This window comes from Bison bison, unplaced genomic scaffold (assembly GCF_000754665.1).
Source record: "Bison bison bison isolate TAMUID 2011002044 unplaced genomic scaffold, Bison_UMD1.0 scf7180017864345, whole genome shotgun sequence".
Classification (NCBI taxonomy): domain Eukaryota; kingdom Metazoa; phylum Chordata; class Mammalia; order Artiodactyla; family Bovidae; genus Bison; species Bison bison.
Genome location: NW_011494917.1, coordinates 4,495,475 through 4,514,866, shown reverse-complemented (window position 1 = coordinate 4,514,866; position 19,392 = coordinate 4,495,475). Strand labels below are relative to the sequence as shown.

The 19,392-nt window shown below is 43.8% G+C and overlaps 1 protein-coding gene across 6 annotated transcripts in view; it reads left to right on the top strand.

The window, feature by feature from the left end:
- The window catches only part of KIAA0226L (KIAA0226-like ortholog), a 42,460-nt gene that overhangs the window by 14,679 nt on the left and 8,389 nt on the right, over positions 1–19,392 (top strand). For 5 of the 6 annotated variants that reach the window (XM_010854639.1, XM_010854640.1, XM_010854636.1 and 2 more), the window contains exons 2-9: positions 3,959–4,585; positions 8,115–8,197; positions 8,660–8,870; positions 10,967–11,065; positions 11,813–11,873; positions 12,650–12,782; positions 14,393–14,538; positions 16,261–16,325. In XM_010854639.1, the coding sequence (XP_010852941.1) occupies positions 4,051–4,585; positions 8,115–8,197; positions 8,660–8,870; positions 10,967–11,065; positions 11,813–11,873; positions 12,650–12,782; positions 14,393–14,538; positions 16,261–16,325 (1,333 nt within the window). In that variant the 5' untranslated portion in view covers positions 3,959–4,050. Of the gene's footprint in view, positions 1–870; positions 1,288–3,958; positions 4,586–8,114; positions 8,198–8,659; positions 8,871–10,966; positions 11,066–11,812; positions 11,874–12,649; positions 12,783–14,392; positions 14,539–16,260; positions 16,326–19,392 lie in introns of those variants that run through there. The other variant, XM_010854635.1, reaches the window with a different exon arrangement.

Here is a 19,392-nt window from a genome sequence, read left to right as displayed (position 1 = left end):
ACTGGGTTGGCTTTTTTTTTTTTTTTTTTTTGTAATTATAACTTGAAATTACTGGAGAGGAAAAGATGTGTGACAGAAATTGGGGCACAGGTGGGATTTGAGCTCAGGAGAAGGAAGATGAAACACTTCAGATAGTGACAGCTGGCAGTTTATCGCCAAATCCTGTGATATTTTGTGACTGATGATCTGGAGATTGTGTTCTCAGGATGGCATATATATACACATTCAGTTCAGTCCAGTCGCTCAGTTGTGTCTGACTCTTTGTGAATCCATGGACTGCAGGACGCCAGGCCTCCCTGTCCATCACCAACTCCCGGAGTTTATGCAAACTCATGTCCATTGAGTTGGTGTACACACACACACACACATATATGTCTGTCTGTCTGTCTCCTGCATCAGTCTTCCTTGGTAGCTCAGTGGTAAAGAATCTGTCTCCCAATGCAGGAGACATAGGTTTGATTTCTGGTCTGGAAAGATCTCCTGGAGAAGGAAATGGCGAGCCATTCCAGTATTCTTGCCTGGGAAATGCTATGGACAGAGGAGCCTGGTGGATTACAGTCCATGGGGTCACAAAGAGTCGGACACAACTTAGTGACTGAACAACATTGTCTCCTGCATCACTCCAAAAGCTGTGACCTAGAATGGAAGACCCCCAAATCAAGAAAACCCAAAGATTTTTAGAACGATTTTCACATTGCCTTTTTGGGTCTATTTGTAAGCATTGGGTGAGAAAAATTTCATATCTTTAGGAAACAGGGATTCACTCTCATCTCTGATGAGAAGGTCTGCCATGATACTACAGCAGTTGTATCAATCACAGAAGTCTTTTCTCTAGCCTGTAACTCTGTTTTCATTTTGGTGGATTTGTTCACTCAGTCTGTAGCTCTTACTGAGCCCCCATCGGCCACTCTGAGACAAGGCCCCTGCTTTCCTGGAGCTTCTACTCGGGGGTGGAGAGGTAGACGAGGATGACAGTAAGCAGCAGGAAGTGACAGCTGCTGTGCTGAAGATTAAGCAAAGTGGTGTGATAAGGTGTAACCAGGGAACTGTGTGGTGGTTAGGAAAGACTTCTTTGAGGAAGTCATTCATAAACCCAGGAGTATATAAGACAGGAAGGTGTCAGATGTGTGGTCATTTGAGGGGAGAGCCGTCCACGCAGAGGGACTAGAACAGAAGCTGAACAAGAGCTTGTGGGAGTCAAGAGCTTGCTTCATAGCTGGGACTGACAGAGGGTGGACAGGCCAGAGAAGTCTGCAGGACAGGGTTGTGTCGTGCGTGGAGAACAAGGTAAGGATTTTGGATTTTATTCAAGATTTAATGGGAAGCTATGATGGAGGTGGGAGTTGTCAACTTTAAAAAATATACGTGAGAGTTACAAGTTAAGTTTTATTTTATATAATTTTATTTATATTAATATAATTTATAAGTATTAATATAAGTATTGATGTGATTTATAATTATATAATTTTCATTTATATATTTTTTAGCTGTGCTGGGTCTTTGTTGCTGCACAGGCTTTTCTCTAGTTGCAGCTCATGGGCTCAGTAGTTGAGTTCCTGGGCTGTAGAGCACTGGCTCAGTGGTTGTGGTGCACAGGCTTAGTTGCTCATCAGCAGGTGGGATCTTCCCAGTCCAGGGATCGAACTTGTGTCTCCTGCATTGGCAGGCGGATTCTTTACTACTGAGCCACCAGGGAAGCCTGTGAGTTAAGTTTTATTTGAGGCAAAATGAGGGGTCTCGCCTGGGAGACAGCACCTCTGATAGCTCTGAGAAACTGCTCCAAGGAGGCGGGGGAAGGTCAGTATATATGATTTTGGTGAAGGGGGAGTCCATGCAATCAAGCACATATTTTCCCAAAAGTTTTCTGCTAGTCTTCGTGATGCTTTCTGCTAGTCATGAGTAGTCATCACCATGAAGGATTTTAGGGCTTTTCTAGATATGAGGAGATATACGAGTTGGATCATAAAATCAGCTCCTGAAAACATCTAACTATCTGGAGACCTATCCTGCCGGTCCTGCTCGCCCCCGGAGCACAGGGTGCCTCCTTTCTGCTCTCCACCCTGAACCCCTTCAGGGAGTGTTGAAAATCAGTAGCTTCAGCATCTCGTTTAATCCTTGTAGAGGTAGACGGCAAGTGCCAATGTGTAGTTGACAGGGTCAGATAGGGGATTGATTTAGATTTATAAAAGATATCTCTGAATAACTTGATTATAAGCAGGTGAGAGAAGAATCAGGGAGACCACTGGAAAAATGGTGCCTTAGACTAGGTGGCAGCTATAGATGTAAGCTCGTTGTTGTTGTGCTCAGTCACGTCTGACTCTCTGTGACTCCATGGACTGTAACCTGCCAGGATCCTTTGTCCTTGGGATTTCCTAGACAAGAATACCAGATTGGGTTGCCGTTTCCTCCTCCAGGGATATTCCCCACCCAGAGATCGGACCTAAGTCTCCTGCCTCTCCTGCATCAGCAGGCAGATTCTTTACCTCTGAGCTACCGGGGAAGTTCAGGAATAAGCTTGCTGGTGGGTTAAAGATGGAGAGCTCTGGAAGATAGGGTCATGATGACTCCTAGATTTGAGACTTCAGCAACTGGGGCGGGGGTATGTTTCCTGAGATGGGGAAAACCAGGAAGGAGCAGATTTGGCTGGAGGGGCGGGGTAGGGGGGGCAGTGCAGAAATCGGTGTTTCTTTGGATATATCAGGTGTGATGCCCCTAGACAAATGTCAAATAAGCAGTAGGATACACTCGTCTGGAGTTCAGGGGAGGTCAGGAATACAGATCTATGTGGGAGTCACCTGTATACATAAAGATGACGTTTAAAGCCCTGGAACTTTATGAGGACCAGAGCCTCGGCTCATTGAACTGTACCCATGGACTTCACCCTTCATTTAGGCTCAGTGTCCAAGCAGACACCTTCATTGCTAAACCTTCCCCTTGCCAATCTCACAGTGACTGTTGAAGGCTCAGCTTTACAATGTGAGGGACAGTGGGAGAGTGTTAGGAAGACACACGTGCTGGGCTGTAATTAGTGACGAGTGCTTCTCATCTGTGTCGCTCTCAACATTGTAATCATTGCCTAATTTACTAATGCTAAAAATGGAGCTAAAAAGCGAGTGGACCGTTTTAAAAAGACAGCATCTAGATCACAGTGTGTTCTTTAGATATTGTAAGCAAATCATGAATTTTTATTGCTTTTATAATCTAAGTAAGTTTCATAAGCTCGTGTAAAGTTACACAAAACCAAGGTTTTAGTGCTGTTGGTTGTTCTCGGTTTCACATGCCATGGGTCCACTTTGTTGAAATACGACCACAAACTAAATAAAAAGAAGAAACATACATATACTACCATATGTAAAATAGCTAGCTAGTGGGAACCTACTGTTAAGCAGGCAGCTCAGCTCAGTGCTCTGTGATGACCCAGAAGGGTGGGGTGGGGGTTGGGAGGAATATCCAAGAGGGAGGGGATATAGGTATACTTAGAGCTGATTCACTTCTTTTGTACAGCAGATGCTAACACAACATTGTAAAGCAATTATACCCCAATAATAATAATTTAAAAACCTACAAAAACATGTCTTTACTCCTAGGCAGCATTCCCATTTTGGGTTTGACATTTAATTTTGAAATAATGCATGGGATGTTTTACATTTTGCTGTTGTTTTAGTTTTTTATCAGCAGTATCCTTATACGGCTTTATCCTTGCATGAAAAGAATTATTTTTATGCTTTGAAACCCCTTTCCTATCTCAGTGTCATATCCCTTACATTTGCTGCTAGTTTTATGGCCAACTTATTTATTAATATTTTACTTGTAAATCTAAGTGGAGTTTACTGTGTTGTATAGGGAAAAATCCAGACTCTGTTGAAACATGAAGTTTCTTTGCTTCCTCATAAGAATGTGGAGTTAAAAAAATATGATTGAGCCCTTGTTTATGGTAAATGTTTCTCACTCATTGCAGATAAGCTCTCCAGCCCTCCAACTCACCATGTGGTGAGTTCAAGGTCCAGTCCAACAGCACAAGGGAATTCACACTAGCCCTGAGCCCTGAAGATGGTGTCACAGTCTTCGGGCCGGCAGGACTCACCTGTGGAACCCTGGGAAGGGGTCAGCGATGACCCAGGCAACACTGATGGCTTGCCCAGCCTCCTGGACACTGAGCACCCCTTCTGCCCATCAGACATCAGGTTCACAAGGCACAGAGCTGCCTGGATTAACCCTCCGTGTGCGCAGCAACAACTGCAGGATGCATCCCCCCAGGTGCTCGCAGTGGGGAACAGAGAGAGCCACACTGCGTCCAACACCAAATCTCCCTTGGGCACTTCACCCTTGTCTCTTGGTGACTCCGTGGTGGAGACATCACTGCCGAAGGGCACCACAGACTCTCTGGGCAGCTCCTCTGCCTGGGGCACAGCTGGCAATGGCAGTGACTCCTCTGTTACCTTGAAGGAAGAGCGGGCAGGGCTTCCAAGACGCTGTCCTCACACGTCTCTGATCACGAGCTCCAAGACTGTGTCCGGTCCCCCATGTCCTGAGGATGGCAGGGCTTTTTTCAAGCCTTCCCAGCTGACAGCTTCTGCTGATGCAGGTAACTCTAGTTTGGACTTCCACCCTTCCTGTCTGATCTCACACCTGCTCTTGCTTGGGGCTGAGGCTGAGTGTTCCTCGTGAGGAAAAGGCTACCGGTTTTCCAGGATGCTCACCAGCCAGGGCACCAGCTCAGTTCATATCGTCTTTAGCCCAGCCACTGGGAGGGTCACAACTGATGGAGTCAAGAATTCCCTTTCTCCTGAGACTGTAGGAGAACTTACTCAATAATCAGTGTCAGCTGTCATCTTAGAGCATGGGTATGGACCCTGCAGGAGAGCACCAGAAGTGCTCTGCATTTAGCATGATGGTGGAAGGTGATCCCCACAGAGTGAGCCCCGGTTCACACCAGTGCTCGTGTGGGAGAGGAACACGCCTCACCTGTTAGATTTACCTGGACAGGGTGTGACTAGAAAAATAGTAAGGTTTAAAAACAGGAACCACAATTCCTCCAAACTGGACAAAACTTTTTTCCAATTAAAACCAGGTCTCCCGTTGCTCTAAGGTCAGGCACATATTCCTAAAATGCCAAAATTCTGAAACCCAAGTAATCCATGCCAGATGCCACTTGAGTCAATAAATTAAGCTGTTCTTGTTATGATTTCTGGCATGGTTAGGTAATTTTAAATATTAATTATACTATATTCACACTTTGCATTAATTTGTGTTTTTGTTGGAATCCTAGTTCAAATAGTCAAGGAAGTTTATTTCAAAGCAATTTAAAAGCTGCCTCTGTGTGTGTGTGTGTGTGTGTGTGTGTGTGTACACGCACGTATATTTATTTCTCATTAGCAGAAACCAGTCCTCTCCCTTTTCTAAGATATGAGGTTTATTTGTTCTGCTGAAACTTTTGAAAACTCAAAGATGGTGACAATCTTTAACATACAATTTAAGAATAAGCAGATTCTGGACAATCTTTTCAATGAGCTAACTTTGAGATAAGAACCAAGTTTGAGCAGTATGGCACAGTCAGATGGCGTGCGTGCTCAGTAGCTCAGTCTGATTGCAGGCCTTTTTTCTCCTTTTGCTCACCTGCCTGGAGAGTTCTCAGGAAAAAAGTGACTTGCAAATTTAGTGGTTGAAAACTTAGAAATTAGTCTCCTACTTGATTGTCTCACAGGAGGGTGAGGAGAAAAGAGAGAAAATTGGAAGTCTTCTTTCCCACAGACCACCACCACGACAAGTTATGAAGAGCAGATGATCTTTAGGACCTAGTGTACCCCTGCCCCAAATAACTTTTTGGCTCCTGTGCAAGAAGTTGTTCTGCAGTTTAAAATTATCCTTTCTGGGACTTCCCTGGTGGTTCAGTGGTTACAACTTCGCTTTCCAGTACAGAGGGAGCAGGTTAAATCTCTGCTCAGGAAGCTAAGATCCCACATGCCTCTCAGCTTAAAAACAAAACAAAACATAAAACAGAAGCAGTATTGTAACAAATTCAATAAAGGCTTTAAAAAAAATGGTCCAAATCAAAGGATATCTGTAAAGAAAAGTAAATAAAATTATCCTTTGCCCCAGAAAGAAAACAAACACACCAGCCCCTTTTGTCCAAAGACAGTGACCCTAGCAATCTCTCTAAGGACCTTTAACAAACCACTCCATTTTTTTGGCCACCTGTCTTAAACCTGGCGAGGGGATTCATTCCCCGGGCTTAAGGAAAAGAAGTCCCGAGTGACCTGGTCCTTTCTTTCTTTGGTGTAGGGACAGCAATGGGCAGAACAGGCATTTGCCATTATGAGGCATATTCCTGGATCTGCTGCATCTCAAATGGCAGTAGCGGGAATTTCCTTTCTTAGATTATATGGGAAGGAAACACAGCTGAGCCTGTCTGCATTTCCTGAGGCTGTAAGAAACAGTTCCTTTTGTTGGCAAAGCATCTACACGTTTACAGTGCTTCTACATTCCTTAGCTCCTTCGGTTTCCTAATAAAATGATTATCCTAATTCCTAGGATGAGGAAATTTTACTGTAGAGGCACGGCTGGTGTGTAGAGAGCTGGAACTGGAAGCCACTGCTTGACTTTTCTCTGCATTTCCCCCTCTATCCTCAGAGTCCCCAAACCAGGACCTGTAACCAAATGCCACCAGACTTCTGATTTTATAGATAAAGCTGTGTTTGTTTTGTTTATAGCTGCTTTCTCAGGGCAATGGCAGAAGCAAGTAATAATTGCAGCAGGTGCTGTGTGGCCCTCAGGTCCTACATTTATTATAATTAGTCCTTTTCAGAAAAAGTTTGCCCACCCCAGATGGCTTCTGAAGCTAAGAGGACCAAAGTCTTCAATGGAACACTGGAATTCTTGAACATGAGGCAAGGAAGGGGTTATGTTACTGAGTCCAAACCCACTCTGCTCATCACACGACAGGTCAATTAACTGAGAGATGAGGTATTGCGGCAAGGACTATGACTTTATTCAGAAAGCCGGCTGACCCAGAAGATGGTAGACTAATGTCTCAAAATAACCATCTTATGAGGGTCTGGATGCCAGGTTCTTTTATAGAACAGATATGGAGGAAGTGAGGATGTAAAGTAAAAAAAGACCATTAATCTTACAAATACCTCCTGGAATGGCCAGCCTCCAGGAAGGAATGTGTTAATTTCTTCCTTCCTATAGCCATCCACTGGAGGACAGGGTCCTAAACAAAAGGCATTTTGGTTTAACATTCAGGCAGAGCAGCAGGGTTCCCTGAGGCAGGCCATTATGTATGGACAGGATAGTGAACCAAAGCAATGGGGAAGCACAGGTTAAAGTAAAAGCAGCAGACCCGTCATGGAGTCAGTTTTCCCTGCAATAGTTGGAGGAATCCTGCTTGCCTGTCTGCTTGCCACCCCGAGAGCTTTAAAACCATCAAGACATCTGTAGCACTTGGTTCTGATTCATCAGGTTGATATAGCAGCGCTCATGGATGTCACAGAAATGTTTTGCCTTATGTGCTGCAATCAGATATCACATGACAGACCTCATTTTTGTCTTGGTGGCATTCATTGCCAGTAATGCAGTGGCTTAATAAGGATGCAGAATGGATGAGTCAGCCGAATATAACCTCTGCAGTTTCTTCTTGTTTCTGACTAGAGGAAGATCATTTTAGAGAAGCGGTGCTGACCTTTTTCAGATAGATTTTGTTACTGTAAACAGGAAGTTTTAGGTCATTTGCAGTGAGTTGGAGGAAGGATCCCGTAATTCTTATGGTCTTGCTTCCAGACAATTCCTTCTCACCCTCCATCTCCTGTAGGTAGTTTCCATGACTCTCTTCTCTTTCCCCTCTTTCCTCATTGCTCTCCTCCATTCCCAGGGTTCTCCCGTGCCTTCTCTAAGGGTTCCTCTCAAGTTATTCAATAGCTTCTTGCAGAAATAATGACCCTCTGCCACCTACAAGGCCTACCATCAGAGGAGTCTTTCTTCTTGTGTCATCCTATTTTATTCTAAAATTGTGCTAATATTTTAAACAACATTTGAAAGTCACTCCCTAAAATTGTTTTCGTAGATAAACTTTGAATTTCTTTTTCTCCATTTTTAATAACTTGCTGTATTGGCAGATGCTGTTCAAGTTGGCGGAAGAACTGTTTCCTCAAATTCCTTCTCACCAGAGGCATTCGTTCTCCCTGTTGATGTAGAAAAGGTGAACATGGCTTCCTTCTTCTTTTTAAAACCACCAAGAGGGTTAACACTTTGGAGTATGCCTGTTCTGATTTCAGTCTGTAAACCGCACTGGAGGAGGCATGGCAAATGTTTCATTTCAACATTTGACTGGTAGGGTCTGACCTCAGCTGGGAAATTTTCCATGATTGATGAGTAATGTCTCCCATTGCAACACCACCAATCTAGGATTTAATACCACAGGAAATTCAACTTGCATCATCTTTTGGTTGCAGTGGGCTAAATCTTCCACCTCTGGAAGATATGGGCTATTCTTGATGTAATGACCTATGATAACACAGTGAAATAAATACATGTCTATGCATTAACTTCACTTAAATATAACTTCTTGATGTTTCAATCTAATTCACCCTCACTGGGGGGAAAAAAAAACCAAGTTGATTATGCTTGTGAGAATTTTAACTGATCATCTTTGCCTCTGCAGGAAAATGCCCACTTTTACGTTGCAGATATGATTATATCAGTCATGGAGAAAATGAAGTGTAATATTCTAAGTCAGCAGCACACAGAGACCTGGAGTACAGAAGAGGCCGGCAGGTCACTTGGGAACAGTCAGGCAGACTTGGAAGGGACCTTTTATACCCACGTAAAGCAGGAATCTGGGTCTTCCACTTCATCTGACAGTGGCTATGAAGGTGAGTGGGGGAAATATGAGGAAGCTTTCTGCTGTATTCTCCCCACACATCTGTCAAACCCTGTCCTTCTGGAGTAACTTGATGATCCCTGCCATTTCTGCTACTTGGCTTGGAATTGGTCACCATGTACCACTCAGTTGTGAAATCCACGAGCTTTTTCTTAGGCTCCATCCTGCTCTTCCCCTTCCTCTGTCTTATCACCCAGCATTCCTCTTCTTTACACTGGCTTCCTTCCCCACGTTGTCCTCTTTCATTCATCCTGGTAACAAGGAGTCCGTGATGCACTGGGTATCCGCAGATGTTGGGAATCCACAGGTAGGGCTTTGCCTGAAATACTTTATAAGTATGTGTTGAATGGTTGACTGGAAGCTCATGTCTAGCTGAATTTTTTTAATATTAATATATTAAATAAAAATTTAAAATATTTCTACCACCCAGATAAAAAATTGATCTGTTATCAAGTATCACCCTTGTGACATTTGTGGTCATAGAGGTTACTTCATGAGGTAGAGCGGAGTTCAACAAATTGCAGCTTGATCCAGACAGTATTAAAAAGGCAAGCAAACAACTGCACAGTATCAGCACACACCTCACATGGGGTGAGCGATGCTTCCTGGAACTTTATCAGTTATATATATTTTATGCCTGTGCCAGGTTGCAAAGCAAATTGTATGTTACTGCTGATCATGATCAAAAGAGTGTAAGAAACACAGAAGTGGGTGAAACTGCCCCCATTAACCCAGGAGGAAACCAAAGCTGAGAAGCTGATATCCCCCAGCTAGAATGGTTTATCTGTGATCACAGTTTTTCAGTGAGGGTGTTTCTTGAAGTAACAGCATGATTTGCAAAGTCTTTCCCCAGTTATTTGGCATTTAGGTGGCTTTCAATATTTTAACACTTTAAATGGATTTAAAAACTCCTTTGTGATCACAACCTTCCTTTTTCACTTTTCTTTCTCTCTGTGTAAAGACATTCTTAGGCTAATTCTCCAAACTGGTATTAGGGATAGAAAAGCATGAACATATTTGTATTAGTGTCTTGAAGGTCCTGTAGCAAAATACTCAAATTGGGTGGTGTAAGACGACACAAATGGATCCTTTCACAGTCATGGAGGTCAGAGATCAGCCATGGAATTGTCTGGAAGGTTGGTTTCTTCTAGAGGCTTTGAGGGAGAATTTGGTCCCTGCCTGTCTCCAGACTCTGGGCAGTTGCTGCTGCTCCTGGCTTGTAGAGCATCCCTCCATGTTCACAGGATGTTTGGTCTCTGAGTATCCGTGTCTGTGTACAAACTTCTGTCTTTTTTACAACATCACTCACATTGGCTCTAGGACTCACCCTGATCCAGCATGACCACAGCTTAACTTGATTACAATGACCTTATTTCCGTATGAAGTCATGTTCACAGGTGCTGGTAGGGGACATTTAGGGGAACATATTCAACCTAGTGGGCTCCCCAGGTGGCTCAATGGTAAAGCATCTGCCTGCCAATGCAGGAGACACAGGAGACATGGGTTTGATACCTACTCGAGTTATTCTTGCCTGGGAAATCCCATGGAGGGCTGCAGTCCACGGGGTCACGAAGAGTTGGACACGACCGAGGGAGCGAGCACACACTCAACCTAGTGCAACGTTCACGTCACCTGTACTCCTTTCCTTACTGTGAACGACAACAACAAAAGATTGTTTCTCCCGTCTCTTCCATTTGTTAGACTTTGTATTGTAGAAATTTTCAAACTTCCAAGTAAATAGAATACTCCTATGGACCCCAATAGACTCATCAGTCTGTTTCACTTAATCTTGTGAACATAAGGACAACACAAAAATAGCTCCCTGCCCTTTCTAATTGGAGGATAAGTACTTTACAATATTGAGATGGTTTTTGCCATGCATCAACATGAATCGGTCCTAGGCATACATGTGTCCCCGCCATGCTGAACTCCCCTCCCACCTCCCTCCTCACCCCCTGACCTTCCTGATTATTGCAGCTGAATTTTTAAATTCTTTTCAAGTCAACGCAGCCCTTTCATTCCTCCGTTTCAATTTAGCCGGGTGTTGCAGGTTGGACAGTCTTTTTCTCTTCTTCCTTTCTTCTCTAGGTTGCGTGTTACAGGTCAGCCCGGTGGTTGAAACACCTACTTTCTCTGAGGTGACGGAAGAGGACTGCAAATGTGACTTTGATGACTTCGTTATCGTAGGTGAGATTTGGAAACTCGTGGGCCGTGACGGAGGCACCCTCCCCCACACGCCTGATGACACGCATCACGCACGATACATGACGGTGTCATTCAGGGAAAGCCCTCCCTAAATCAGACCGTGTCCCTGGTATTAAAAAAAATACGATGTCTTGATATTAATCCCTCATCTCACGTAGATTTGAATGCAAAAGCAGATACCATTAGGGTCTGATATCTGTTTGGCCCCCTCCTTTATATTTTGGTGAAATTTCAGATAAGCATATATAAAATCCCATCTGTGGCCTCATAATAGCTGTTGTCTCACAACAGAAACGCAAAAGAACCTGAAGGATGGAGATCTTGAATAACTGGTCCTTTCTGAGATGTAGGCAGCTAGTTTTGTGTTAGGAGAAGGCAATGGCACCCCACTCCAGTACTCTTGCCTGGAAAATCCCATGGATGGAGGAGCCTGGTAGGCTGCAGTCCATGGGGTCGCTGGGAGTCAGACAGGACTGAGTGATTTCACTTTCGCTTTTCACTTTCATGCATTGGAGAAGGAAATGGCAACCTGCTTCAGTGTTCTTGCCTGGAGAATCCCAGGGACCCAGGGACGGGGGAGCCTGGTGGGCTGCCGTCTACAGGGTCACACAGAGTCGGACACGACTGAAGTGACTTAGCAGCAGCAGTTTTGTGTTCGTATCAAATTGACTGTGGTTAAGAGAAACAGACTAAAAGCCCTCCATTACCTTTTATTTGATTTTCCCACAGAACTTGGAGATTTCAGCAATACCACAGAGCCCTGTGGATGTTCCTCCGACACCTCTAAGAGGTATCTCTCCCTCCCACTTTCATTAGCACACAGACCCCTGGGCCATCACACCAGGCCTCTGACATCTTGGGCCAAATTCAGTCAGTTCAGTTCCAATGACAGGGATCACTGTTTAGAAATGAAACAATCACCAAGAAAGTTCCTACAGTGTTTTTAGAGTGTTTGAAAGACTTTTGTACACATTCTCATTTAATCCTCATGGGTGGGATGGGCAGGGGTTTTTAAACCCAATTTTATGGGTGTAGAAACTGAGGTTCAGATGAGATGTACATCCAGACACCATGCTGTTAAATAGCAGCGGGGGAACTTGAACTTGCTTCCCAGTTCGTTCAGTGGAGAAGAATCCACTTGCCAATGCAGGAGACATGGGTTCGATCCCTGGGTGGGGAAGATCCCCTGGAGAAGGAATGACAACCCACTCCAGTATTCTTGCCTAGGAAATCCCATGGACTGAGGAGCCTGCTGGGCTGCAGTCCATGGGGGCACAAAAGAGAGGGCTTGAACCCAGGTCTTCTGACTTTAAACCTGGTCCTCTTCTCACCACCCCTCCCCACCTTGGTACCCTCAATAAACACAAGCTGCTCTGTGGAACGTGGAAGGATTGAGTTAAGTAAGATAACCACTGGGGTGTGGTTGACACACACATGGTCTGCTCTGTGTCATCTCCTCTGCTTTTTTCAAGGGGGGAGGGGAAATAGTTAAAAACCCGCAGCAAAAGACCCTTAACACACTTCTTATGAAAATAATTTTCCATGTTTGCATCTCTTACATTGCAGTGTCATTCATGAGCCAAACTTCAATTCTGCTGAGCTAATAGCCAAAGAGTTATACCGCGTATTCAGGAAATGCTGGATGCTGGCAGAAGTTCATTATCAGCTGACAGGCTCTCTCGATGCAGCTGGCTCCATAGTAAGTCTCAACAGAATTTGATCTTCAGTTCTTAAATTCTCATTTTGCCTGCTCTCCACATCAGAGGTTTCTGTGTTTCCTTGTATGGCTGCTGGGCGTTAGGGGAGACTCGAAAGGAAGGACGAATCTGATGTTTATTGGGCATTTGTAATGCACCAGGGCCTGTGCTCAGCAATTCATGTCTTAATCCTCACATATCTCCTGTGAGGTAGATGCTATTGTTAATTTAATTTAATTTATTTACTCATTCATTTATGGCTGTGCTGGGTCTTCATTGCTAGGCACAGGTTTTTCTCTAGTTGTGGTGAACCGGGGCTAGTGCAAGGGCCTCTCATTGCAGTGGCTTCCCTTGTTGCAGCGCATGGGCTCAGTAGTTACAGCTCACAGGCTTAGTTGCCCTGCGGCATGTAGAATCTTCCCGGACCAGGGATCAAACGCATGTGCCATGCATTGCCAGGTGGATTCTTAACCACTAGACCACCATGGAAGCCCATTATTTTAAGTTTAAGGTGTTAGTTGCAGACCCTCAGTGGGGCTGGTCAGTGGTAAAGCAGGAGTTGAGCTCCCAGGCTGCCTCATTTGAAAGTCCAGGCTGGTCCCCTTGTGGAGTGCTCTGCCCTCCAAACAGGCAGCTCAGTGCGGGCAGAGGATGGGGTGGCAGAGGCTGTCATCGGGTAGGAGAGAAAGCACACTGGAAGTGCAAGGGAGGCGGTATTCCACGTCATCAGGGGAACCTGGAAAGGCTGAATGGAGATCTCAGGACTTGAGCCAGGTATCAGGCCAGGCAGAACTGTAGCAGGTCAGGTAGGGGTGTATGAAGGGCACTCTTGGCAAAGGAGCAGCTGGAGTAGAAGTGACTGGGAGGTGCCCGGTGCTTCTGGGTTTTGGTTCTTTTGGCTGCGTCATCTTAGTTCCCTGACCAGGGATCGAACCTGCGCCCCCTGCGGTAGAAGCACAGAGTCTTCACCACTGGACCACCGGGGAAGTCCCCGTGGTGTTTGTTGAGCAGAGTCATTTAATGTAGTTGGTGAACATGTTTGTGGGTAGTGGGGTATGTTTGGGGGATCGTTCATCTTAATCTTCCTGGGAAATAAGGCTCAAAAGCGGCCAAACTGTGGAGGATGTGGATGGTAATCAGAGAAGTCTTGATTTTAGATGCTAAGAGAAAAGTTTCATGGTCAGAGGTGGGGTCTGCACGTGTACAAGCTGGGCAGTGTCTGCAGAGAACAATTCCTGGAGAAGGAGATTCAGATCCACAGTGTCTGTCAGCTCTTGACTAGGCAGGGTGAGGCTTCGGCTTCTGCAAGGCAGGAAGGCATTCCAGTTCACACTGACCTACTTACAGTAATTCGCAGTCTGGAAACAAAAGAACTAACTAAAAATACCGAGCAGAGTGATCTCAGCTGGGTGGCGTCTGAAGCAGTTCTCCTGCAGAGGGTTTTAGACACAGAGACGGCTCTGGCCAGGTTCTGTTATTCACTTAAAGGCAGTTTTTATTTTTCAAGGTAAAGGTTAATGTTGGGAATACATCTGAACATTCTTTTTATTTCAGTTCCTGAAATGTGCTTGTTTAAGTTGCTCCTGAATCCTTTTCTGGGTTATTTATGCAGGTTATAAATGAAGAGCGGGTTCAGAAAGACTTTGAATCCAGCACAGATGTTGTCCAGGAAATTAAACTGAAGTCGAGGATCAGAGGGACTGGAGACTGGGCGCCCCCTAGGTTTCAAATCATATTTGATATTCATCCACCACTCAAGTAAGTCTAGGTTGCTGCTTGGACCACCAGTCCAGTTAAAACAAAAGTTGTGATGGGTTCCTTCTGTCTCTTCATAGAGATGGGTGAAGGCAAAAAATAAAACACCAAGGGACAAAGGAAAATTTGTTTTAGGAAAAAGAAACTTGGGCACATTTTTCTGAGTTAGCTTTCTTGGCACCCCATATATAGTGGGCTTTTGGTCTCTGTAAGTTTTGACACGTTGAGAACTTAACTATGTTTCCTTAACTATGAACATTACATAACAATTGAAAAGTAAACAGGCTCATATTAAGTGGCTAATGGTGAACCTTAAAAATATCATACAGTAATTTTAAGACTAGACCACTCTATTTTCCAGGGCAATGTGAAATAAAGTCAGTGAATTCATTTTTTTAAAGGAAAATTTCATCTTGAGGAGAGCTCTTACAGTTAAAAAACGTGACAGAATGCAAATGAAAACATCTCTGTTCTCTAAGAAGTAACAAAATTCTAAAAGACAAAGAAATAAGATGGTGCAAAAAGGATATAGATATAGATATATATATATATATACACAATAATTTAAAGTAGTGCTGTGCTGAGTTGCTCAGTCATGTCTGACTCTTTGTGACCCCATGGACTGTAGCCTGCCAGGCTCCTCTGTCCATGGAATTTTCCAGGCAAGAATACTGGAGTGGGTTGCCATTTCCTCCTCCAGGGGATCTTCCTGACCCAGGGATGGAACCTGCATCTCCTGCATTGGCAGGTGGGTTCTTTACCACTGAGTCACCTGGGAATCCCATAATTTAAAGTAGTAGTTTAATTTGTTTATTCTGAGAGTATATGACATTGTAGACAAAAGGATATTTTAACCAAATGCATTCTTTTTCATTCCTCTTGGTTGGTATTTAATACAGTGTACAAACTGCAGAGTTATGAAGGGGCTGGCAGTGGTCATTGCCTGTGCCCCACAGAGGTGCCTTATATCCTTTTTTCCTCTTGGGAGAGTATGAGGAAGTTCTCTGGGGCTGCTTAGGGAGAAGAGTTCCCTCTCCAAGCCTTGGCGGGGTCACTTCCCTTGACGCGGATTGTCTTTCCTCTGGGATTTTTCTGGGTTCTCTCTAAAGCACACATTTTTTACCACGCACACATATTTTTACCATGCATTTTTACCTTGGCCATTTTTCCTGACCTTAAACTGTATTAAAGTGTTACAACTTTCTCCATATTGCCAAGTCCCATATGGAATTGCAACACTAACAGTTGAATAGCAAACACTTCAATATTCTATCTTTCACCAAAAATCTTTGACAGCATTGTCTTACAATACCTCATATTCATCTAAATGTCCCTGGATCCATTTGTAAACTTCCCAAGTAAGTTTGGGGATGGTGTCTTATCCCCCTGAACCTCCTCTCATGTATTATATGCTTCTAGTTCTCTCAGGAGAGAGAACTCTGTGATGCCCCATGAGAAGTCTCTAAAGACTCTTTGGTGGAATGGTTATTTGTGATACTGACGTCTGCTTTGGTGGTAGCAAGAGCTTTTAAAAGACCCAGAGATTTCAACTGGAAAGCTCTGTTCTTGGGAAAGAAAAATTTTATTTCTTTCCCAAATGAAAAAATGATAAAATTAAGCCCTGAAGCTAAGAAGAACATCCTCATGTCAATTTCTTTTCCAATCAGTGAAAAATGCTCTGTTGGCCTTTTCTGAAATATAACTGTTATCATTTTCTGTCCTCAGGAGGGATCTCGTGGTAATAGCCCAAAATTTTTTCTGTGCTGGCTGTGGAACTCCAATAGAACCTAGTAAGTATGGATATTGGGTTGCTTACTTATTAGGCAATGATATTTTTACCTTAAAGCATAAATATTGGTATATTCATTTCTCTCAAGTGCATGCAAGACAATATATAGCAACAAATCTTTTGTTCAACAGTGATTTGATTAATAAGCATATGAATGAAATTTACAAAATTTCATACCCATACTCTTACATTTTTAAATATCATAAGTAAAAAAGCCCCCCAAATAACCAATTTTAGATTTCCTATTTATCTCTCTATACATCCAAAGAAAGTTGAGCAGTTTGCATCATTATTTTTTTTAATGTTTTTTAATTGTCTTGAAAGTCACATAATATAAAACATACTCTTGTTGTTGTTCAGTCACTAAGTCCTGTCCAGCTCTTAGCGACTCCATGGACTGCATTAATGCAATCTTCCCTTTCCTTCACTATCATCCTGAGTTTGCTCAGATTCATGTCCATTGAGTCAGTGATGCTTTCTAACCATCTCATCTGCCACTCTTTTCTCCTTTTACCTTCAATGTTTCCCAGCATCAGGGTCTTTTCCAATGAGTCAGCTCTTCACATCAGGTAGCCAAAGTATTGGAGCTTCAGCATCAGTCCTTCCAGTGAATAGTCAGGGTTGATCTCCTTGCTGTCCAAGGGACTCTCAAGAGTCTTCTACAACACCACAATTCGAAGGCATCAATTCTTCAGCTCTCAGCCTTCTTTATGGTCCAACTCTCACATCCATACATCACTAGTCCGTCCACATTAGTCATGTATGGATAAAACATACTATTTTAACCATATTCCACTGTATAGTTCAGTGGCACTAAGTATATTCACACTGTTGTGCAACTCTCACCATCATTCATCTCTCAAACTTTTTACCTTCCTAAACTGAAACTCTGTCCCCAATACACACTGTCCCCATTCCCTCTGCCCACCTCCTATCCCCCAGCCCCTGGCATCTACCAATGTACTTTCTGACTCTGTGAATTTGACTTTTCTTGGTACCTCACGTAAGTGCAATCAAATAGTATTTGTCTGCACCTAATGTATATTGTAAGCTGAAGCTGAAACTCCAATACTTTGGCCATCTGATGCAAAGAACTGACTCATTGGAAAAGACCCCGATGCTGGGAAAGATTGAGGGCAGGAGGAGAAAGGGACAACAGAGGATGAGATGGTTGGATGGCATCACCAACTCAATGGACATGAGTTTGAGCCAGCTCTAGGAGTTGGGAGTTGGTGAAGCACAGGGAAGCCTGGCATGCTGCAGTCCATGGGGTCACAAAGAGTTGGACACGACTGAACTGAACTGAATGTATACTGGAATATGTATTTAAGGTTCACTTAATGTATGTCCTACAAATAGACTGTACCTTCTTTTTTGGGGGTTGGAGATTGGGATTGATGTATGTATACAACTATGAACGAAGTACATGACTAGTGAGAACCTAGTGTATAGCACAGAAAGGGGGGACATGCGTTGTTTTTATGAGAGGTGTCCACGATGAGAAGTTGTTATAGTCATTTCATAACACTGCCCTCTCTTTGCTGAAGAGGCCACTGTGACCTTCACTGTGACTGCCCATTACCTTCCGACTCTCATCTCCCAGCTCTTGCCCCATCGGGCGTTGAGCTCAAGCCACATGGCCTCCCTGCTGGTTCTTGAAGGTGACAGGCTCACTCCTGTGAGCATCTGTGCTTTTCTCTCCCTGGAATGCCCTCCCCTGGTCACGCCCCCCCCGCCACCTCCCCCAACCAGGCCCAGTTCCCTTCCTTCCTTCCCATCTGCGCTCTCAGGTCTTCCTTGGCTGCCCTATTGAAACTCCACCTCATCACCCTCTTGGCCACAAACACACACATACACTTGATATTCGCCTTCCTTTTTGTTTTTATTCAAGTCCTTATCTCCCTAAAATACTCTTATTGATTTTTCTTACTATTATCCGTCTCTCACTAGATTCTAAGTTCCATGAGGACAGATACATGGTTTGTTTTATTTTAATTGACTGTTATTAAAGTATACTTGCTTTACAATCTTGTGTTACTTTCTGCTGTACAAAGTGAATCCGTTATATGTTTACATATATCCCCTCTTTTTTGAATTTCCTTCCCATTTAGGTCACCACAGAGCACTGAATAGAGTTCTCTGGGCTATACAATAGGTTCTCATTAGTTACCTATTATATACATATTATCAATATGTGGTCTGTGTTATCCATTGCTTTATCTCCTGCTCCTACAAGTATGCCTGGCACACAGTTGGGACTTGAAAGATATTTGTTAAATGATTGGATGGCTTACCTAGGACCTAACCAGACTCCTCTGAGAAAGTTTGAGGGAGTGGCCTGAGGGCCTAGAAAATCAGGTTTCACCCAATCAGAAAGGCGAGTTGCCCACTTGAGAGTGGGAATCACTTATTTTGCTGTGAGGGCATCCATAGGTCTGACCTGTGAAAGCCTAGGAAGAGAAGATTTGCTGGAAAGGGTTCCCTTGGCCTTTGATAGGCGTTCTGGGATGGAGTAAGACTTTGAGCATCTCCACCTCAAGAAATAAAAACAAGAAGCATAAGTCCATCTGAACTTCCTTCTACCATGCCTGCCATGGTAGAATGATAGTGCCTGCCATGCATCACAGTTGGAAGTGATTTTCTTTCAATGACTCATCTTCCCAGCTGAAGTCTAATGGGGACCATATCTCTCTGGTTAACCACTGTATCCTGGTGCCTCAGTAAATACTGAATGTATGAGTTTGAAACTGTGAAGATGTGTGACTATGATTCCACCAACTTTTAAAGTACCTCCCAGAGTTTGTTCAGAAGTGAAGATGTAGGTGTGCAATGTTGATTGGAATGTGGTCCTTCCCTCTTGGAGCTTGCTGACAGGATGTCATCAGCCAAGTAAACAACTGGGTGATACTTTCAATGAAAGAGAAAGTCAAGAATGCTATGGTTTTTATAGCCAGGGAACTTAATCCAGGCTTATTGGCTTGGGAGTGAAAAGTTGCCTAAGGAAGTGATTGTCCCCAAAGGAGTGTGTGTGTGTGTGTGTGTGTGTGTGTGTGTGTGTGTGGAAGTGT